The sequence below is a fragment of the Aphidius gifuensis genome, linkage group LG2, assembly GCF_014905175.1.
Source record: "Aphidius gifuensis isolate YNYX2018 linkage group LG2, ASM1490517v1, whole genome shotgun sequence".
Classification (NCBI taxonomy): Eukaryota; Metazoa; Arthropoda; class Insecta; order Hymenoptera; family Braconidae; genus Aphidius; species Aphidius gifuensis.
Window position 1 is genome coordinate 5,424,904 of NC_057789.1, and position 25,132 is coordinate 5,450,035.

At 26.6% G+C, this 25,132-nt stretch overlaps 1 protein-coding gene across 3 annotated transcripts in view; it reads left to right on the forward strand.

The window, feature by feature from the left end:
- Positions 1 to 1,708: 1,708 nt before the first annotated feature.
- LOC122848620 (AF4/FMR2 family member lilli) overlaps positions 1,709 to 25,132 on the forward strand; it is a 68,650-nt gene continuing 45,226 nt past the window's right edge. The window contains exon 1 of one of the 3 annotated variants that reach the window (XM_044146809.1): positions 1,709 to 3,125. In XM_044146809.1, the coding sequence (XP_044002744.1) occupies positions 3,064 to 3,125 (62 nt within the window). In that variant the 5' untranslated portion in view covers positions 1,709 to 3,063. Of the gene's footprint in view, positions 3,126 to 16,129; positions 18,074 to 23,370; positions 23,508 to 25,132 lie in introns of those variants that run through there. The other 2 variants (XM_044146811.1, XM_044146810.1) reach the window with 2 other exon arrangements.

The window sequence follows — 25,132 nt, forward strand, 5'->3', positions numbered from 1 at the left end:
TCTGTATGCAAACATATGTTTGTGTATATATTTTTAGTTAATGATCACAGTTTAAAAAATAATTTAAAAAGTGACAAAGCAAAAATTCAACAGTCATTGTGTTTTTTAAGCATGTATGTGTTTATATATATACAAACAAATATTGATACATATATATATTGGATTTGATATTATATAAAAAAAATTATGTATGAAATGTTTTTTTTTTTTTTTTAAATTTGAAATTCTTTTGAATTGTGTGTTTGTCGGCTTTTGGTATCGTTGCTGATAGCTTCACCAAGAGTCACTTTTCAAAACTCAAAATAGATATACAAATACACACATGTACTGTGTGGCATAATATACATATATGATTAAACTGAAGAATTTTAATTTTGGTGGGGTTAACATATAAGAGTCCAAAAAGTGAGAGAGAGAGAGAGCAAGCGAGTCAAATTTGTCAAACATATGTACTTGCACATATTAATTAATTAATTAATTATAAATAAATAAACATATAAATTAAAAATAGAAAAAAATATTAGAATAAACTTGATAAATATTATAAAAATGAAAAAAAAGTGCTCAAGGCATACTCGAGTGTCTACGTTAAATTCCGGAGCCGCGTTTCGTTCAAAAAGTGGAACGACTTACGGTACCATTTATTTTTCCTCCAGCATTACTACAAAATTCAACAATAATTGTGTATGTATATATATTTAATGTGTATGTATTGGTGAAGTAGAGAGTACATCAATTGCTTAGCTATTTTAATCCTATCCCCTTTCCCTTTGATCATTATAAAGCAATGTTACTTCGACATTGATACCTCTCTCTCTCTCTCTTTCTCTCTTACCTCTCTCCTTTGCCATAAATGATTTTAAACAATATTTTTCATTAAATTTATATATACATCCACTCAAAATTTATATATTTATATCAACAGTAGTCGAAAGATAATTCAACAATACATAAAATAATAATTCAAGATAACTACTGATGAAAAATTGATATTTTAGAAATATAATAATAATGATAATGATAATGATAATAATATGATTAAATTAAATGAATAAAAAAAAAGAGAGGAGGTATGGTTGCTACCTCAAGCAAGTTGCCACGGCTTTTGCTGCTGCTTATCGTACGATCGTGAATCCCGCTCAACGTAACGTCCTTGAGCCGCTACTTACCAATGCTCTTACTTTCCGACTTTTCTTCATCATCATCAGCATATATATACACAACACATACACACACACAGATATTTATTACAAATTTTTACAACGAATTATTAAATACTTTTTCGTATTTAATTTTCATCAACAAAATATAACTGTATTTTATTTATTTTTTTTTTTCAAAATCATTATTATTTTTTGAAATAATAAAATATAGATTTTATTTACTTGCCATCAGGTTTTTTTTTCAAGTCAAAATACACTGGGTTAATGACCTCAAAGGGTCTTTGAGTGGAAAAATCTCAAGAGGCTCCTAAACATTTTTATCTTTTTTTTTTTTTTCAAATTTATTCTTCGACAAATATAGAAACTAAAGCGGAAGTTTAAATCAACAATATGATATGTAATATTTGAATAATAATAATAACAATTATTATCAGTAAGTTGAAGGATATTTCATTGCGGAAAATAAAATTAAATAAATATGTATTTTATTTGAAAATAAAAAAATAAAAAAAAATACGTCATAGCGAGAGTATTTTTTTCTTTCATGCAGAAAGTTGCGGGTCTCACGTTTGCCGCGTATGATACGTGTGCATATACATGTATATAATAATTTTTTTATATATATACAAAAAGAAAAAGAGTATTGAAAATTACGGTTGATGGTAGAAAAGTGACGTTAGGTGGTTGTCAAAAGAGTGTGTGGTGGGAGTGCCGGGGTGAGATGTATAAAAGAGAAAAAGTAATAAAGTGAGGAGTGAGAGAGAGGGAGAGAGAGGGAGAATAATAATAATACAGTCGACAAGATAGAAGAGTTCGTCATGAGACGTTACAGGGGATAGGGGTGCAAGTTGTATCGAAGCAATAAGCATTGAGGAGAAGAGTAGTTGTACACCCGAGAGGGGAATTGAGTGTCAAATGTGTGAGAGAGATAGTGTATAAAATAAAAAAAAAATAATAATAATAGAGGAAGGGAAGAGGTATTGTAGCAAGCAGCCGGGCACGAACCGCCATGTTTGAAAGAGGCAATCGCACGTGTTTCATGATACAAAGCAAGATTCGCTGCTGTCAGTCGACGATGTGAGCGTGTTCAAGTATTTCGTGGCGCTGTTTGCAACGTTTTTTTTATCAAGTCGTTTTTGTAAACACACAATTTTCAAAGCTATCCATCTATATATTGATATTATTTATATATAAACACATACATGACAATACTATTTATTATTTAAATTTAATTTCATTCAATTAGCTAAATTATTTAATTTTTTTTTTTTTTCTCCCTTTTTTTCTTTTGGATAAATTTTTACATGTAAATTTAAATTTTTTTTTCTTTTATTGCATCTGTGCCAATTATATATTATTGTGATAAAATAACATGAAATTTAATTTAATAAATTTTGAATTTTTTTTTTTTTTTTTTCGTTTAAAATAAACTTGAATAAACGAGGTCGATCAGCTGTTGCGATCGTGAATCAATATTTCAGTTACATGGACCCAAGGTGAACGAAAAGAAATAAATGAATTTAACAAATATTTAAAAAGACATTTGCGTATGACATATGTTAAATTATATTTTCTGTTGTTGTTGTAATTGAATTGATAAAAAAAGAAGAAAAAAAAAAAAAAGGAAAAAAGTTGTATATAAGAAAATTAGCTCAAGAGTATTTTGTATGTGTTAGTTATTTTGGTTATTATTATTAATATTGTATATACAACTGTGTGTATATTAAATAAAAATAAAAAAAAAAAAAAACATTGTGGAGTATGTTTTAAACGAATAATATTGAGAACTGAGAGAGGCAAGATCGTGAGTCCGAAGTGATGCAGTGTCGTAGTGATTGTGACAAAAACCCTGTGCCAAACATTTGGATTACTTGAAGAGAGAGCAAGAGAGAGAGAGGAAATGCCTTCGTCCGGTGGTTATTATGACGATAGAAATCCCCTACTCAAGGGAACTTTATCGAGGTAAGTTTTAATAATTTATCTATGAAAATTCAATTCAAAAATAATTTTCAATTTTTCTTATTCTTTTTTCATTAGTATTTAATATATATTTATTTATAACAAATATGTTATCTTTTATTTTCATTTGTATGTATTTATTATCAAATTTTATAATCGTCATTAAACGTCATACATACTGATGCAAGTGACTCTATCGTAGTTTAGGTCAGTCACTAGGCCAGTGTGTCGACACATCGATTCACCACTCAAATGCTTTTAGGATCAAGTAACTTTATAGACAACACACACACACACGCATCTATATATACTATCTATCTATATTTACCTATTCTATATATTTTTTTTTTTTTTTTTTTTCATTCAAATATAGAAACATACACGCATATTTCAACTGCACTTTAAAGATTTTTTTTTTTCATATATTTTCAAACGACTATTTTACGTGAAAGTTTTATTGTCATGTGTGAAATAATATAGGGAGTGTGTAAAAACAATAAAAATAAAAAAAAACACACATTGTTGCTATACATATATTATTTCCGGATTTTTATTATTGCATTAAATTATGTTATAAACAATTTATCACTGTGAATCTTTTCCTTTACATCTTCAATATAATTTTATTTATTTATCATGATTACATCATCGTCATTCTGAAGTTTTGACCTTCAGGATTTTTTAGCGACAAGGTTTTTTTAAATACATATACCTGTATGTCAAAAAAAAAAAAAAATGATGTTATCTTTTGATGATCGCATAAACACATTGATTTTAATTTGTTGTTTTTTGTGGTTTTTTTTTTTGTGGATTTTTAATTATTTTGAATTTCCTGAATTTATAGATATATATATTTATTGTATATATAAATTAACAGTAAATAACGGAAGTTATGTGTGGTAAATTTGTTGGTATTTTTGGGCATCTAGAATTTTATGTGTGACGCAAGACAGCTGGTGCGTATGGCGTGAAATTGTCTTTACTCTTTACTGGGTCGTCTCGTTGTATTTGATCCTCTCTTTTTATTTTATTATTATTTATATAAATGTTGTTCTTTTTTTTTTTGTTGTCCTGTGTGGTTATAGTTGATGGTGTGCTGACTCTGTGCGGCATCCAACAACTTGGAGAAAATCACGAACGCAATTCGGTGAATGTAAACGGCTCAACAAAACAAGTTTGTTCGTATCTTTGGTTCTCACTGTCTTTCATGTTGGCTTGCTAGTTTCCCCATCAAATATACATATTTATATTAACATATACTTTTTTTTTTTCTTTTTTATACATTGAATTTATAATGTTCCATGTATTTAGTTGATATTTTAAATGTGGAACAGGGCCAAGAGTTGTTTAGAAAAAAATCAATGATGATAATCATTATTGTCTTTATACTAAAAGGTTTTATTTCAAACAGGTAATTTAATTTGTCGTTATTATTTAATACTCATGTTTTATTCTTATGTGCAAAAACTGAGGTTTAATTAAACAATTGATTAATAAATTTAGAATTAATTTTTAATTATTTTTGGATGTAGTAAAAGTGTGCCATCTCGTCCAGACAACCTTTTTTTAGACATTTACTTAAATTACAAATTTATAATTTGATAATTTAATCTCACCTTTAATAATTGATATTTTTTATTGATTTTTTTTCCAACGAGTTTGTTGAAATGCAGACTTGATTATTTGATTAATTTTAAAAAATAAACTTTAATAATTAATTTGAAATTATATCAATTTGTAAAAGTAAAAATTTATTATTAATTATTATTAATTTTAAAAATCAAATTATGATATTTATTTTAAAAATAAGTCTATATTTCAACTGAACTTGCTGAAAATATTAATCTGTAGACGAAGAATAAACCAATAATCAATTTGTGATTTTTGACTTTTATCTTAATCTATTTGTTTTTTATTTTATTTCGCTTATATTTTTATCAAATCGATTAGCGTGTGTGAGCTCATTTCTATTGTTGATAATTAAATTTTTAATACTCAAAAAAAAACTCAAGTTTATCAGAGTTTTTTTTTAAGGTGTTTAATGCCACGAAGCGTACCATGTTGTAGTTTAACACGATAAAGATATAATACCAAAGTGCTCGACTGCCCGGAGCCAACACTTTCACTGTAAGGATTTCTAATTCAACAAGGCGAATACTGGTCATGAGTTTAGCCATAGTTTCTTCGTCAACAACAAACTTCTCCATCATATTATTATATCCATTATTATAAATTAAAAATACATATATTTGTTTCACTGCTACTTGTCGTCATCAATCGTCAATTGTCATTGTGTCATTTTAATAACAAAAAATATTTATAAAAATTAACAACGTATTACTGCTGTTGTTACATTGTATATATCTTTTCCTACAAAATTCATTATTTTATAATAATGATGATAAAAAATTAAAACAAATATTAATAATAATATTGCTTGTTTTATGATCTGGACCTCGTTTTATTATTTGCATTTCAATGTAAAGTGTTGGTCGTCAGTCTTTAACCGATAACATCATATTTTAATTATCTACTTTTAAACACACATACAATGATATTATTTATCTATCATCTACATAGATATTCATTTTTTATTTTATTTCAAATTTAAAAACATGAATATCTTTTTTTCATAAAAATATATAAAATAACTGTGAATTATAAAAATAATAATTGACTTGATATGCTTGACCTTAACTTTTGACCAAATAAAAAAAATATTTCGACAATTCAATATATATTCTTTTGGCTATGATTAAAATGTAAAAAAAAAATTTTTAATTTAATTATTTATTATTACGTAAATAGATTATTTAATTATAATTTTTTTTAACTTGAAAAATATTTTTATTTTTTTTTGCTTTTGTCTTTGTGTGTTGTGTCATTAATGATAATCATAAAATTTAAAAATAAAAAAACGATAAATTTTTATCATTGCGTGGTTTAATTGTTTTGAAAGATTTCAACATTTTTTTTTTTTTTTTTTTTTTTTTATCAAAACAAATAGATTTATTGATCTATATAATTAAATATATTTTCTTATGATTTTTTTTTTTGTTTTTTTTTTTTCGATAAATTCTAATTAATATATGGTATTGTGTAATGAAAATTAAAATAGATTAAAATAAATAGGGTGCATCATTATTTAAGTCATCATAATCAGGGACAAAGTTACGTGCTCCTGCACACGCGCAGGTGAAAGTTGCAGGGTTACTTGTGGCGCGCGAGTTTGGCCTCGTTCGTGCGTGAACAAGCATAAGTTCATGTTTTATATTTTATTTTTTTTTATAATCATTAATTTATTCAGTTTGTTCATCATTTGAAAAAAAAAAAAAAAAAAGCTTCATAAAGTTTAATGATAACATATTTTAATCAGTATACATTTATATTTTCATATATATTTTTCCAAAATAAAAGATAAAAATTATTAAAAATACATTTTAAAATAATAAATATAATATATAATAAAATTATTGAATAAATAAATAAACAAACACGATCAGACAGACAGATAAATATCTTAAAATTCCTTGAATAAATAATTTTTTGCATTTTAATTAAAAATGAAACAAAAATAATAAAAAAAAAAAAAAAAACGATAAATAATATTTTATTATGAAATTGATATACTTTTAGCTTTTGCAGTCGTTATGAGGACATTTTATTATTTCATAGCGTAAAATAAATTTAAATATAATCATAAAAATTCTATTTTTGTTGTTATAATTTATGATATTGTGTGATTATTTTGGTCCTCGTTGTCTAATTATTATATCACTTTGTAACTTTGTATTTTATATATTTTGAAAGCTCATGAAAGTGAAACGCTTGGTTTATATATATATGAAAATTGTGCTTCATTCTTTTATACCTTTTTATAGTTTATTTTATATTTTTAAAAAGTAGTATAATACTGTCGTTGACAAGAGTTAAATTTAACGTGGCAAATTCACAGTTAATTCTTGTCGACGAGAAGAGTGGTATTTGTGGATGCAACTGGGACAAAAATACCAAGACGAAGGAAACCAAATCACACGGTTTTATAGAAGGGGTAAAAAAAAAATAAAATAATACAAGACAAACGAACGAACAAACCAAGTTACTTATATTTTATTTTTATATATATTTTTTTAACTCATTGTTTTATATATATCCACTTATTTTATTAAGTTTATTCTTGTAACTCTTGGTTATTTACACAAAGATATTTTATTCACATATATATGTCAACAATTTGTTTAACAAGTAAAAATAATTCTTGTCCACGACAATGACCCTGTCAATTGAATAGCCATTTTATTTTTTTTTTCTCCATCATTTATTCAATTATTCAATTCGAAAAAAATATAAATTTATAATCAAAAAAATTCATTTCTAAACTTTCTTTCAGTTTATATTAAAATTCCAAAAAAAAAATCATATAAATTATGCTCTTCTTTTTATATTTAAAAAAAATATATATAAATTTACTTTTTTGTGTTATTAATATTAATTAATATTTAAATGTAATGATGATTATTTGTTGCACAATGTGTTGATTAAATTAAGTTGCACGTACAAGCATCAGTGCACACATTGACATTTTTCCTTGAAAATAAAAAGTCTAAATAGAATATAATAGATAAAAGGATTTTACAAAGTTGAAGGAAAGAAAAAAATAAAAATAATAAAAAAAAACCAACTTGACGGCAGCACCACCCGCATCGTAAACGATGAAATAAGCAACGCAATAAAAACCAGCACGTGCGACAACGTTTTGTTTACGTCGTATTGGTATAGATACGATCATTGATGGTAGTAGTATGATGCTGTATGAGTGTATGATAGAGGTGAGAGGAGAATACATCTATATACACTGATGTATATACACAGTGAGTGAAAGTTTTCCTTGAGGTAAAAGACGATGACATGCGAGCGCAGGCCTATATGATAATAATATTATTTACCTAAATATCAACACAAAAATTAATCAAACTAATGAATTTATATATCAGAAAAATTCAATCGGGTCACTGGTCATTTAAATATTTATTGAAAAAGTAAAATTATCGTCTGATCGAGTCAAGTAACCGGCCAGATTTTTACTGTTTAAGTAGTTACAGCCAGATCAAGCCAAGAGTCAGACGCGCCAGTGCAAATCCAGCCGTTACTACTTGTGTCAGATAAACGCGGGAATTTGGCCATTGATAATTATTAAATTTAATAAACAAAAATTAAATTTTCATTAATATTATATTTATAAATATTTGATTAACTACTTTAGTATTGTATTATCATGCAATTATGTAATTTAATTTTGAATATAATGATGATGATATATAAATTAAATTTACATTTTAATACATTTTTTAAAAATATTGTATATCTTTGTAGAGTATATGATAAACAACATTGTGTATTATAATGGTGAATATAGGTAAAAACATAGAAGGGCGTCATATCGTCGCGTCGTCCCGACGTAAAAACACATAGCAAAACGATTTAACGTCGCCGTTGCTGGTTATACACTGTATACACTTGCAAACACATACACATAAACCCACAACGTGCAATTTTCACGTTACATCCCCCTTTCGTGTATAAATTTTATGCTCTTTTATTTATTTAATTTTTTTTTTTTTATCTTTTTCATGATTTTGTTGCTTGCAAATCTTCTATATACGTCTGTATATGCATACATATAGATAGGTATATATAATGCATGCCAATGGAATGCAAAAAAAAATTTAAAAAAAAAAAAAATATATATATATATAAGCGACAAAGAAAGAACGATGCCTTCAAGGCGACAACTCGCCTGGCCAATGAACCCCAACGACAGAATCGTCTCATTGCCTTCGTCATTGAATTAAATTTATTTATTTTATAATTTATTTATTTTTCATTGTTTTTAAATTATTCTTTGTGTATATGTTTGTTTTGATTTATTGGCGCAGAGTGAGTTCAAGGTGATACACTGGTTTTTTTTTTAAATTTTTTAAAAAATTTTTAAAAGTATAATTAATAGGGGGTAGTTTAGGCTTTAAGGGTGGTAAATTGTGTATTGTATTGTTGACAGATTGACACTTGAGTAGATTGATATGATAGACATTGTTTTAATGATTGTTATCACTATATTGTTTAGAGTATGTTTTTGACCTAATGTCTCATCGACTTAATAGACAAACTTATCTGACTTACGGCTGGCTGATTATTGACTTGTACTACTGCGCGTATATTATTTTTGTATATTATATTGCGTGTTTTTATTTCTGTTTGGCTAGTCAGTTGGGTCAAGGTGGTCAACATTTTCTTTCTTATATTAACTTTAACCAAAATCAATTAGTTCAATTTTACGTCTAGCATTTTGTTGATCTATAATATTATTTTTTTTTACCTATTTAATATTAACAAAGTATATTATTATTTATCAACTGTCGGTAAGTCATCTGGTGTTGAATATTGTTTATAAATTATTTATTATTAATTAATTAATATATGTTTATTTAATTTTTAAAAAACATTTTTCATTTTTATTAAATTATAATTTTTTTATTCTTTTTTAACTGATGTTTGTGTGAATATTATTTGATGTTTTAATGATTACTATATACATACATTAATTTGCATTGAATAAAAAAAAATAAATAATTTATTTTTTATCAGTAGTCTTATTAGTGTTTTACGTTGATAAACTACCAGTTGAGTATTTTTTTTTTTTAGATAAGATTAGATAGTAAATTTAAAAATATATATATTTAATGTAAAAAAAAAAAATTGTAAAAATTGGAGTAAAAATGTATTTTCTTTGTCGCGCGCGCGTCTCGTGAACGAGATGACCCCGACATACGTGGCATTCTGCCTCCTGGTGGATATGTGGGTCGAGAAATGCCGCACCATGCTATAAATAATATATATCTTAATGCGTGTGTGTGTTAATGCATGCATGCATGCAAACAAGCACAAAACTAAAAGCCCCACACTGTCGACATCTCTTTTAGTTTGTATTTTTTCAAAATACAAAAAATAAAAAAAAAGTCTTTGTTAAAACAATTGTTGTTATAATAATTATAAATATTTAAATAATATAACTATTGCATCGTGGGAATACGATTGATTGAATCGTAAAATAATTTTTAAATTCAAATCATGATTAAAATTTTTCTGTTAAATATTTTTTTGAAACAATATTCATTTCGACATTTTATTAATTTTATTTGTTTCATTGTTTCAGCTGATATTTATAAATGGATTTACTATATATTTTTTTTTTTTTATCAGTCGTGTCGCACATATCTACATGTGAATAAATAAAAATTATTATATCAAGTGACACACAATATCCGATTTAACCCAAAAGTCCTTAACAAGTGTTTTTTTTTATTTTTACATTTTCATTATGCTTTTTTTTTCATAATTTATTTGTTTTTTTTTTTCTTTCATTTTTTGAAAAATCCAAGTTGAATCTTTTTCTGCTTAGGGTTGCGTATTTTAATGTTGTCTGGAATATCAAAAAAAGTTTTTAATATATATAGTCTTTTGCGTCCGTCGCCAGACTCGATCGATTCTTTTTCACTTTTTCTTTCTTTTTTTTTGTTCTCTCTCACACCATTCACTGACTCAATTTATTATTATTTTTGGATTTTTTTTTTTGGATTTTTTTTTCTCTATATTTTTTTTTATTCCACCGTTCTTTTATCCCCTCGAACCCTATGATCATCAATATATAATTTATTTTTTTTTTCACCTCTGGTTATATTTATTTGCCATTTTTTTTTTTGTGTCAATTTAAATCACACGTTTATGAGTACTTTGAATACAATATAAAATTTAAAATAATATTAAAATTAATCGGGTTAACAATTCATAAACTCAATTTGTTTTTTTTTATTATTATAATTTTAAATTTAATATACATTACGTAATAATAAAAATTTCATTAAGTGATTAAATTATGACTGAATATAAATATGAAGATACTACCGCAATGAGATAATATTTATTATTGCAAAATAATATTATATTGCGCAGTAATTGTAATATAAACCATAGGAAATTAAAGATTTTAATTTTTTTATTGTTTAATATTTATTTTATACTGAAAGGATATATTTTGCGAGACAAAATAAAAAAAAGAAAAAAATAAAAAAAATTATACATATATATTTAGCTTGTTGTACGAAGACTAAGATGAAGACGAAGACGAAGACGATGTTGTCTATATAACACAGACACCGAGGACAGAAGAGACTGGTTTTTTTATTTTTATTTAATTTATTTTTTTATTATTATTTTATTTGAGTAGAAAGCTTGGGCGTTCGTGGCGTCATGCTTGAAGATCCAAGAATTGCATTTGTTTGTGCAAAAGCAACTTCCAATATACATGATGTCATCAATTTATATATATTATATTATAAAAAGATGATACAGTTTAATTAATTACTATTTATATATTTAACAATGCACAATTATCATTAACTAATTGCTAATTATACTTTAATACAAAAAAAAAAAAAAAAAATCTATTCGAAAGCGTAAAACAATCTTGTTTAATAGAAAGATAAGATTAAAAATAAAAAAAAACTAAATCAATTAAATGAAAAATAATGAAAATAATAAAATTTATTTTATTTATTTTATTTATTTCATTTATTTGTAATTAATATCTAGGAAAATAAAAAGTATCGATAATTCGCAAGTAAATCAATTTTTAATTGGTACGTGATTAGTAATGATTTATAAAGAATTTTTATATATATCAATATTTAATAAAAATATATAAAACATTATAAAAATAACGAATGAATATAATGAAATTATTTGAGTCCCCTGGTGATATATGCAGCAGGTGTGTTGCACATTTTTACCTTGAAGGAGAAACTTGTCTAAAACCCCACTGTATTTATACACTTTCTTTAAAAAAAAAAAACATATATATTATGATTATATTTGTAACATTGTGGGGGCTAAAAATATATATAAGAGAGGACATGATCGAAGCTGTGTGTTGGAAAATCGGTAGGCTTTAAAAGAGGATAGGTAATCCACCCTTCACTGTGAACCACCCTCCGGAAATCAATAGAGACACAACCGAGTGCTGCAAGAAACATGCCAGAGGCATTTTTTAACTTGAAATAAAAATAAAATAAACATAATGCAGTATATATTGGTTTTTACTTTTTTTTTTTCAAATTTTTTTCTTATACAGACTTTTTATTTTATTTTATTTATTTATTTTCAAGGATTTACAAGCAAGGTCTTTTCCTCTACTGCACACTCACACTGTCTCGTTAAGGTCGATACAAAGTTTTTATATTTATTTGCATTTATTATTATTTTACATAATCAAATGTGACAGATGACTGAATGAACTAAGTTATGTATATCGCATCTGTATATATTTTTTCAACAAATACAATATCTAGATAAACAAAATTTTAAATTAATTTTTTTCTTATCTAAATTAATTTTAAAAAGACAATGAATTGACACTTGGCTTTGTGATAAAAATATCCAAATATAGTATGTTGATTTATTACATCATGTTTTATTTTTTGCAAACATTGAAAAATAATTTTTAAATGTCTTCAAGATTGTCTCGTTGATGTGGTGTGACGTATTTAATTTACTTTAAATGATAATAAAATGAAAGAAAAATTTTTTTTGTGCGTCATTGTGATGTTGTGACGTCAAAAACCGCTAGAAACAAGATATAAAGTTTTATATTGTATTTACACACTTGTTAATATATATGTATATATAGAGAATGGATGTTTAAAAGTAGGGTTTTGAGACGCCATCGTTGACGGTGTTACTTGTTGAATACTGTGTGTTTTTTTACATTATGCTTTATTTTTATCATTGTTTTCAATATTATCATTCGTGTTGTTGTGATTATGCCAACTAGTCAATTATCACAAACGTGTAGAAATTTATTCTGATAAGTTAAATAATAATATACATTACTAAATAAATTATTAATAGCTGTTTATATATTTTATCTATGATGATAAAAAATTTGATAAAAGCTCAAAAACTTTTATTAATTTTTCCAGCAAAGGGTCATTAAAATTTCATATAATTAAAACTTTTTAAATGATTTTTGAAATGAATTATTTCAAAATACTTTTGGCAATAATAATTCAGACTTTTTTTTCAACAAAATCGATAATTCAAACTTTTTGAATACCAGAAGGGATTTGTTTCGAATACCTCTTTACAGATTGACAAATTTTCTGTAACAATACCTATTCGCTCATTCTGTGTTCCTAATATTTTCAAAAATTATCAAAACAATTTTTTGAAAAATTATCGATTTGCCTGAGGAATAAATATTAAGCGAAGACATGAGCAACGACAAATGGCTTTTTCCATTATCTATTTACCTACTATCTTCAAAAATTCTCTAAACATTTTTTCGAAAACTCAACAGAATCTATATATTAGGACCACAGAATGAGCGCAAATATAGGATTCCTTATTTGAGCTAAATACTTTTTCGAAAACCCTGATAAATTTTTGTTTGGTGAAAAAAATATATGTCAAATCTATTGGGAATGTAGAATTAGTAAAAAAGTATTTGTTGATTTATTCATTTAAAAAAATAAGGACAATGCTTGTGCGATTATTGTTGGATGGGGTTAATGAATAAACGAGGGAGGATTAACGGTATATTTCAACCGGATATAGAGGACACGATAATGGCATATGGACGAGGTACAACAGGCAGTAGTTATACACACGGGGATAAGTTGAACCTGGCACAATCCCAGATTCAATGCTCGACCGCATCATCGTGTCAAGGTGCCAGAGGATATTCGGCTTTTGGCGGCTTTACACGAACAGGGGATGAAAAAAAAAAAACTTTTTTATAATTACATATATCAAAAAGCACAAAAGCAAAATAATTGACAATTGAAAATTATTGCATTATGTTATGCTTTTTTAATATTATATTATAAAAATATAAATTAAATAAAAACTTGTTAATTTGTTTTTGCTTTTTTTTGGACCAAGTCATTGTAAATAATAAAAATTTAAAAAAATAAAAATATAAATGAGGAAATAGAGTTGGGAATTATAGTGCCTATAAAAATTTCAACGCTCAGGCGAAAACGTGAAAGCGGTCATGTTACAACGTTTTACCTCTTTTTTACACTTGGCTGAACAAGACTGTGACTTTAAGTCTTGTTTTGTCTTGTTTGAGGCTTCATTCGACACAATAATATTTTTATACAAGTTAAATTTCGTTTTTTTATATTTATTACATTTATTAAATTTACTTTTTTTTTTTTTATTTCATTTAATCAATTAGCTATATCATATTTTTAAACTTTTAATTTTGTCAATTAAATATTTATAAATTTCATTATTTATTAAATAAATTGTCATATTTTGTAAGCAAATTGACATAATTACAAATTACTTTTTAAAACAAAACTTTTGTATATGTTTCAATGGAATTTTTGTCAATCGATTCGACTATATACTTTCTTTTTATATTTTATACATTAAACTCTCCGATAATTTACTATAAAAAAAAAAAAAAATAAATCACTTTCCGAAGTTTTTTATTCATTAATTATTTCAGTATTTATAAATATTAAATAAAAGCACAAAAATTTCTAAAAATCATTTGAATTAACAAGATGAAAAAAAAAATAAAAAAAATAATAATTGTCAGCGATGTTATTGTCATCATCATGTGAATTGTCCGGTCGTGTGTTACACATGATTGTCAAAATTCGTGACACTTGATGATAATAAAATATGGTCAGCAGTCAGTCGTAACAGTGTGACATATTCACGTACAGTAAATAGCTTCAACTATACAGACTCAAATACACACATACTTTTAGCCAGATAACTATGCGCATTTGTAACGGGAGCACCGATTTTAGCGCGCTTCCGTGAACCTCACGCCTTGACCAACCATCACGTACCATATACACATACGTTAAATATATTTTATAATGCATGTGTATGCATATAAAAATACAAGTGTACATACGCCCATGTCATTGACGTAGTTAGTATTGGTATTGGTATTAGTGTTGTTGGTGTTACTGTCGTTGGCATCGTCTATATATCACCTCCACCGTTCATTTTCCTTCCCCCTTGCATCAGAATCGCATACGCTATTTCTAGGTCGCAACAAAAACTCATTTTAATCATGAAACTAAACACGTCTTTTATGTTTCGATTCCCATCACTATATGTACACACACACACACTTATACTGATTATAATAAAAATGAATTAATAATCACTCATTGTTACCCTTCACATAATTATTATAAATCATAAATGAAAAAGAAAAAAAAAATGAACATTCAAACTAGCAATAAAATCCAATCAAGTTATTAATTTTTGATTAAAATTATTAATTCAATTGGAGTAATGGAAAGAAAAGGCTAAATGTATTTAGATGTTTTATTGATATGTATACATTATCAAATTAATTTTCGACAATTTAATATTAAAATTGAGCTAATTTTTTCGACAATTTTAAGACTGAAATAGAAGTTTTTCTTTTGCAACGTGATTAATTGAATTCACATGTGGTTAATTGACTCGGAAAATTTTAAAATTAATAAAAACAATAGTATATTTATATATAAATTGTTTTTTTTTTTTAAATTAAACAATTTTATATACAACTACATCCGCTTGATACCGTTATAAAATATTAAATCAAGAGAGAATAAAAAAAAAAAAAAAAACCTAACGCATTCCATTCATCGTAGTCAGTACTCTCTGCACTCGTACAGTTTGTGTGTGTGTCCTAAAAGAGAAGAAAAATAAATATATATATAAAAAAGAAATTTAAAAAAAGAAAAAAAAAAATCTGATAATAATTATACTGCTGTTGCTGCTGCTGCGACGCACGTAAATACGTTTTTTTTTGTATTTTAAACTTAAGCCTTTTAAAAGTCGATAACGTAGATATTTATATCTAAAAATATCTAAAAATATTGTTAAATTTAAGCCGCAAGATGTCGCTAAAATGACCAATAATGTCAAAATTAAAAAATCTCGTCCAATCCACGCGTTCGTCTGGTATTGTAATGCCCCCCTTCTCCTCTTTGCCCATTGGGATCGGTCGTGGTGCTGATGGTTGCTTACACAAAACGGCAATATGGCTTCCGCCATCGTGAGCAAGTGATAGTTGTAAATGTGTCAATTTTTCCAATAATAAATAAATAATAATAATTTATTTATAATCATTTTAATTTAATTAACAAAGTTTAAATTTATTTTCATTTATATACTTTATTATATGACATTTTTATTGATAAAAATTATAATTAAATTTATAAAAAATATTTAATAATGTTTATTATTATGGGCCTAAATAGCATCATAAAATCACGGTTAATGCAAGTGTGTATGATTTGTATATATTGATACAAAATCTGTGTGACTTTTTGTGTGTGTTTATGTGTGTGTTTAAAAAGTACATTGCTTTAATAATTTATTGACTAAAATAGACAATTAAATTTGTGTTTTTATTTTTGTGAAAAAAGAGTAATAACAATTTATTTATAAAATAAAAAACACTGGTGCAAGTGAGACAAAATGTAAAAAAAAAATAATAAACTTTGGGGACTCATGGTGGCAAGTCTTGTCGATTGGTCGAGAGAGCGCTTCGTACACAAACCAAACCTAGTTGGGCCCAACCTCGTGCCAATAGTTTATGTTTGTTTGTTTATTTGTTTATCGTTAATATTATTATTAATTTGTTGTTCAAGTATTTTATCGTGAAATACAAGTACTATTATTATTATATTTATATTGTAAATGATATCATTAAAAGATTAAACAAATGTAAAAGCAATCAAACAAGTATCGTGTGTCAAATGATTAACATGCAAAATATATTTGTTTATATTATTTTTTAAATTTTACATGAAGAAAAAAGAGTTGATTTATGAACAATATAATTAAATGGTATGTTATTTAAACAATATAATATATAAATTATGAAAAATTTAAAAAACCAACCTAGAAAAAATAGGTTAATGTATTGTTAATTTTAAATAGACTAAACGAACAAAAAGAAAAAAAAAATATAGACGCAAAAGTTTATGATTTTAAGACGTATATTTGTTGAATTAATAATTTTTATTTGGTTAATTTTTTTTGTCAAGAATAAGATAAGAGAAAACAAAAAAACCAGTGAATTGATAAATGAAAATTTATGGAAAATTGTATTATTCATTGACCGTTTGGTTTGCATGAATATACATTAAATAGACTGAGAATTTAAAAAAAAAAATAATAGCTTATTTTATTTGCAAGTAGTGTATATTCACATGAGTTATTTTATTATTACAACAAGTGAAGTTTAAATAACAACAATAACAAAAAAAAAAATAGAATCGAAAAAAAAAGGATAAAGATAGAGACATTGCGAATAAATATATTTGTTAAAAAATATAAAATATATATGTATTAAATTATATACATAGCCTTTTTCTGCCTTTATTTTCTTGGCTGCGAATATTGGTAGATAGAAAGACATAGTGATCACACACAGCTGCGCGCGTTTTACTTTTCAACAGTGTGTGAGAAAATAGTTGTAGAGTGAGTACGTCAGTAAATGAGTGAGTGAACAATATTACCAGAGCATTGCCCCTCTGTATTTCCCTTCTCTTATTCAAGTTTGTTGCTTCAAAAAAAAAAACATTTATAAATCATACCTTGGCTATGATTATTTAGCCATATTGCAATTTTGGAGTAAAAAAAAAAAAACATTGGAGTAAGAAAAAAAAAAAAAAAGAAATCATAATAAAATAATTTTATTGCACAATATTAACATTGACAATAATAACATAATTGTTGCGGTGTTGAAAAAAAAAAATAAAGTCCAATAGCGTATTTGATGCCATGAGAGCAGACGAGGTGACAGTCAACACGTGACACAAACAGAAAAATAACAACGACATTTAAAGCACCATGAAGAAACCACGGTGAGTTTTTTAAAAAAAAAATTTTCTTATTTTATTTTTAGAGAGAAGAAAAAAAATGTATTTTTAATTTTTTTATAATAATAATTTTCATATAAAAGGCTACATTGAATGTAATGAGTCAAGTAGCTTGAAGGACAATGATAATAATGATGCAGATGATGTTAATGATGAAAAGAATAAAGTGGGAGGGAGGATATATAGAAATTACAAAAATAAAAAAAGAGAGAGAGAGAGAGAATTGTATTGTGTGGTGACGACGACGACGGCGACGACGACAGGATAGTCTCGAAATTCGATAACCGTCATCGGGCCGTTCCGGAAACGACCCTCGGCAGGTGGTAGAGAGATGCTTGAGGGTGGCACATACAATATATCTACATTTATATATATTACCAATGTGTATGTAAGCATACGTACATGTATATTCAAAGCCACTCGATCTACTTGTATAGAAATCGCGCGTGATCTCATACACGTATATACAATTTTTTTCCATCAGTTTATTTTTATTTTTTAAACTATATTATATTCATTCTTGTACATTTTGTATTTGTATTTCCGGTTGATCGATATACTAAATTGACAAGAGGCTCCATATTATTTAGTTGCGACTATATTTGTTTATGAAATATCATTGATAATAATTACAGGCAATATTGATATGTATTTAAAGGGATATTTGTTATTTATTATGAGAATGATTATGATAGAGAAGGAGGATGACAAAGGGGGTAGCAGGGTTTAAGAAATGAAGGGGTGATTAATACTTGAACTAATTGCATTGTTATCGACCCTAAGCTGTGTCAAAGTGGTCGATTAAATCTAGTTCGAATGCCTGCGGAGTTAGTAAGATGACCTCGACAAATTCTCAGCAACAAATAGATGATATACTTGACTATCAAAATACTACTTGTCTTTGGCTTTTGTCTATGTTCATCATGTTATCAAGTTACAATTGAAATTTATTAAATTCATTGACTTTAAAACTACAAATAATATTTTTTTTTTTTCAACAAATGACGTTTTTTTTTTCTTTTCATTTTTTTTATTATAAAAAATATCTTTTGAATTGGTTTTTTTTTTTAATTTAATATTATTTGAATATAATTTTTTTTTTTTTTATAAATATACTGTCCATCTGTTGGTAGGTCATGTGAATTGCAGTATAACAATAATCAATCAAAAATAAAAAAAAAAGCTATTGAAACAAATAATCATGAAAAAAAAAAAAAAATGGTGTACAATAAAGAAAAGAAAAAATAAATAATAATATGAGTAAAAATTGGAATATAAAACGCAACCCTCGAGACAGCAAGGCAGACCGATAAACCTCTCACAAAAGTGCCGCAAAGGAGATCATCCTCGCTTCGTCGAGTCGTAACCATGGAATCGCTTTCCCTGTGCGCGCTCTCAAAACTTCTTAGAATAGCTCTGATCGTATAGAATAGCCAAGCCAAAAGAGAGCACAATCCGCCATCACACCATTATATATATTTAACATACCAACATTTATTTATTTTTTTATTTTTTCGTGCTCATATAATACAAAAAAAAAAAACGAAAAAACAACTTGAGGTAAATTTATTTATACAATTAATATACTCACTTAAATATCTTAACAATTTCATTAAAATTTTTATAAACTTTAAAAAAAAAAGTTATATAAAATATAAAGAGATTGTATATATGTATTTTCACTCAACTTGTATTGCAATGTAACGTACTTGAGTGGTTATTATATATAGTCGGGGGTATATTACCTCAAACACCCAAGTCCAAACGTAAACAACAAGAAATGACAGTACAACATTTGTGGCTTGTGTGTGTATATGCACAATAAAATAATGGTCAAAATGTGCATGTGCATTTGCATACATGCACAGATGTTATTAATAGATATACAAGGGTTGAAAAATGATTGCAAGGGAAGTTGTTGTAAGTATTGCATATAAATACTTGAAACAATAGTCTGAAAGTCGTGTTGATGTTGTTGATGTTGATGATGGTGGTGGTGGAGATGATGATAATGATGATGATGGTGGTGTAGCCATGTAGTCGCTGTGGCGGCTGGTTGAGACCGATGAGGATTGTTGTCGACTCGATGGAATGAAAAAAGTCAGAATAAATGATAAGTACAAGTTTCTCTCTTTTTCTTTATATTTTTCTCTCAACTTTTTCAATATTTCCATCTCACTTGTATACTAGCTGGAAAGGCGTACGTATATTAATGCGAGACTATGTGCACGTTAGTGGTTTGCTATCTCGTTCAGCACGCGACGAGTGAAATTGATACTCATTGCGTATATAGTCTGCCGGACGGATATTCTCAAATGCCTTCCATTGCCATGTACTTGTCTCTCCCTCTCTCATTTTTCTCTCTCTCGTGTAATATGCGTTTCCAAGTGGCTCAACAACATCAACCATTACATACACACACACACACAGACATAAAGATATATTTATTGAAAAAAATAAAATTTATTCATATTTAAATATTTTTCATTTTGACATATTGATCTTAATCATTAATTTATCAAATATAATACTTGGTTATATATTTATAATATTAATCATTTATCATTATACAAGATATACACGACCATTATCAAGTATTATTATACGAGACATTTGATTAATTTTTAATTTCGTTTCTTTTTTTCATTCTGCGGTTATACATTTATGTATATATTTATCATTATTTAATATTTGTGTAAATGTATTTAATAGTTTATAACGTTTATTTTGATAGAAGCAATAGATGACACACAGACAAACATAAACATACCAAATATAAACTCTCAGTGAGCACGTTCACTGTCCGACAGTTTGTGATAACGCAATGATAAAAGCTGCAGCTGACAACCCACTTTGATAAAAGCATCAGCCGTCCTCTCTCTTTTCCTCTTTCTCTCATACCTTTCGGCTTTCCTTGTTTGTACTTTGCTTTTCCTATCATCATCATAATCATAATACAACAATATAGGTATATACATTTCACTAGACATTGTTGGTTTGTTGGCAATTTAACGGGCTCAATAGCCTCACATTGGCTAGACCTATATCGATATAATAATAATAAATATTTGGCACTAGACAAGCTTGAAAAAATTCTCATGGATTATTGAATAATATCAAATCAAAAATTCGTCATGATATATATTGATAATTAATTTAGATATTAATTACATTTTTAGTATTAAATTCTTTATTTTTTCTTTTCCCGGAAATATAGCGAATAATTCACATTCGACCTTGTACTCAATCTGAAAAATCTAGAACGCCTAACGTTGACCGAGTTTGTCTATTGTTTTGATTAAAATTGGATTAGACTTGCAAGAAAATGTAAAAAATTTTTTTCTTTTTTATTCTTTGCTAATTTATTTACTTGTTTCGTTTTTTATTTTTTATTCTGGATTATTTTATTTCTATTTTTTTACTTGTTTGTTTGAGAGTTTTATTACTTGATGAAATGAAATTAAGAGAAAGAGATTTTCATTTGTTGAAATTGATTTTTGTGGATATATATTTTATATGACTTGCAGATTATATCATTTTTTTAGTAAAATTTTATACTTGTATATATATTTATTGTAAGTTTGTGGTGCACGTGTAGGTCGAAGGTCGTATTATTGCTGATTCTTTGACCTTTTACCCTTGGAGGTTACTCATGTCTGTCTATTTAATTCACCAAACAGAGTTTTCAATATATATACACATGTTAACATGTTACTACTGTTTGTTTAACACTTTTATTATTATCAATTCATTATTATTCACTCGAAAATTATAAAAATTAAATTTAAATTTTTTCTTGTTGTTGTTAAATGAGCATAGTATTTAATTTTTATTTATAAAAATAAATTTTAGCTTATTTATAAGGACAAATTAGAGGGCGATGGATTTATTTGCGCATGAGGCGTTATGTTTTAATTGGCACAACTTGAATGACGAGAAAAAAATTAAATAAAAATAAAAAAAAAAATTGAAACAACAAACATGAAAGATTATATAGTTATATATATAAATTTTATTTCTTTAACTGTTTTTTTTTTAAGTAAAAAAACAGCTAAATTATTATTTATTTTTATTATTATTTTCAACGTCGTTTGATATAATATATATCTAAAAGAACTCAAGTTTATTAATTTGATGAGTTTTTTAAAAAAAAGAAAAATCTATATGTATTAATAGAGGTATAAAGGTGTGTGTTGTGTGTGGATTTCTCAATAAATTTGTTTGTCTGTATGGTGAGTCAGTCAGTGACCAGATAGAAAAAAAAAAAGGAGAAAAAAGTTGGTGGTGGTGGTGGTTGAGAGAGAAAGAGAAGACACTGGGTACAGCTCAGGTATACAAGAGAGGTTTTATTATCTACTTCAATGGTAGACCATAATCCTTTTTATCGTACCGAAGTGTACATTTGTTGAATATCCAAAATACACCAAGGTTAATATTTCACAAAACATATCACTCTGATATAATCATCAAAATACATTTTTATTATTATTGACCAATCATTTAAATATAATTTTAATATCATGATTATTTATTTTTTATTGTTCATTAACTTTCAAGTATAATAAAAAAATGAATAAATGTAATTTTTTTTTTTTTTACTTTCAAATTAAATTGACCTATCAAAGGTAATAAAATTAATTGATAAAAAATTTATGTTTTTACTATGAAAAATTTCTAAAAACATTCCTATATATAAAAATAAAAAAAAAATGATATAAAATTCTATGAAAAAAATTTTTGGATTTAAGTGAGTTAGCTGGTGGTCTTGGTATAAAGAGCCTGGATTTTTACTGTAATGGCCTCTCTTGGCAAACCAAGGCCAGCTACCTTCAACCCCCAAAGGAGTCACCCTTGTCTTGTTGATTCTTCTTCTCCCTAATTTGCTCTTGTCGTCGTCGTCGTCTTCGTCTTCTTCATCTTCATCTTTTTTTATTTTATTTTTTTTCTCTTTTTATATTCGCCCACAACTGATGCCACAAAGAAACACTGAACACCAAACACGCCAGTCACCCAAAAATTCTTACCTCGTGCACATCGAAATATTTCGAAAAGTTATTTTTATTCAAATTAAAAAATACAAGTTGTAAAAGTACTTGTGTACTAGTTGGATTTTTCTTTCATGTGCAGTAAATAATAATATCTTAAGGGTTGTTGGAAATATTTAAATTAAATAAAAAAAAAAATGTAAAGTGCCATTGATTGTATGTGGATAAGTGGTGGGTATTCATGTGTGTAGTCAGGGTTGGGAGTTAAATAGCCGTGAAAAAAAGTGAATTGAAATGTAAAAAAAAAATGTGTGAAAGTTGTTGGAAGTGATTGGTACAATCTATTCAACCAATGATTGCCTGGTTTTATTTTTTTTCTTTTAATTTATGGATTTAATTTATGACGCGTTGTTTTCAAACGTAGTCATTGACAGGTAATGTCATCGTTTTATAAATCACATATTATAATATTCATTAAAATTGTACTACATGTTCTTTGTTATCTACTTATTATGACAAACATGTTTTTTTTTTTTAATTTATACCTGATTTGTCAAAGGTATTAATTTAAATTGTTACATGTATTTTATTTTTTATGTTGACAATGTTTGCTGGCTAAGTTAACTGATGCTCCCTTATATTATATTTTCCATGTGTCTGTTTTATCGACCAGCTTGTTTTTTTCTTTTTCTTTTTTTTTTTTCCCGTATTTTATTCTCATCTTTCTATTTATTATTATTATTTTTGCTCCCTCCCTAATTTTAACTTGCAAGTTATATGTTATACATAAATTCCATCTTTTTTTTTTTTTTTATCTTTCACTAATATACGTACGACAAAATCTGGATATAAAAAAAGGACCAGAAGTCGACACTCAAATACATTAAAAAGTAAAGCACATTGACCCGAATGAAAATTCAAAAAATAAAAATAATATAAAATGATAAATAAAGGGAAAAAAAAAATACGAGACATTTGAAAAAAATTTCATTGTGTATTTTATTTTTGATATGTAACACGATTAACTTGAGTGATGTTGGTGAGCAGAGAGAAAGCTAAAGAAAAAGAAAAAAAAAAAACTTGATAGAAAAAGAAAAAAAAAAAAAAATGAGAGAGTGAGCAAGAAAAGCCATCGGTTTCGGAGTAAAAGAAATAATAAAGGAAGGAAGCTAGAACGAAATTCTCGTGGCCTCAGCGAAGGGCATGTTATACTCCTGGCAGGAAACGATTGCGGAAGAGCGACGAGGGTTAAGCGGGGGAAGAAGATAAAATAAGAAAAAGTAAAAAAAATTAAGTAGTAGAACTGTATATACAGTCAGCCTAAAAGTTGTACTGAAAAAAATAAAATAAATAAAGAGATCTTCTTCTCGCTCATTGGCACACGCACACACGATATATTTTTCGCCATTCACCTTTTTTTTTTTTTTCCATTAAAGATTTCTTTCTCTCCTCTCTTCTTCTCTCTCTCCCTCTCTTGTTGTTTTGTATCAAAAAAAAAACTCTGTTTTCGCGCCTCTCTTTCATGTTACTTCTATATTAAAAATGTTCTCACGATCAAAACGGATGAAATTAATTTTATTATCAGTTTCAAAAAAAAAAGGAAATTATTGGAAAAAGTACATTGGTTTTGACAAAAAGAATAAAAAAAAAATAATGTTCAAGATGATAAAGAGATAACTGACAGCAGAGAGAGAGAGAAAAAAAAAAGAAGTTTTAAAAACCACAAACAAAGTCAGATGAACAACTTGACACTAGCATCATGTTCCGTTTGGTATTATAAGATAGAAAAAAAACTCACACACACACAGAGACTCAGAGTGAAGTAGAAAGAAGTCTAGGTGTCTAGGGGTTTTTTATCTGGGGCAATAGAACAGATAGCCCTTCTCTCCCTCCTCATATCATCATTCACCCACCACCTTGTTCTTTATCTTACTTCTTTTGCCACATGTACATGGACACTTATATGATTTACTACTGTAGCCCACAACAACAACAACAACACATACATATTTATAAATTCTTTTGAATGTAGTTTTCATTCTCACAAGTCTTATGTACT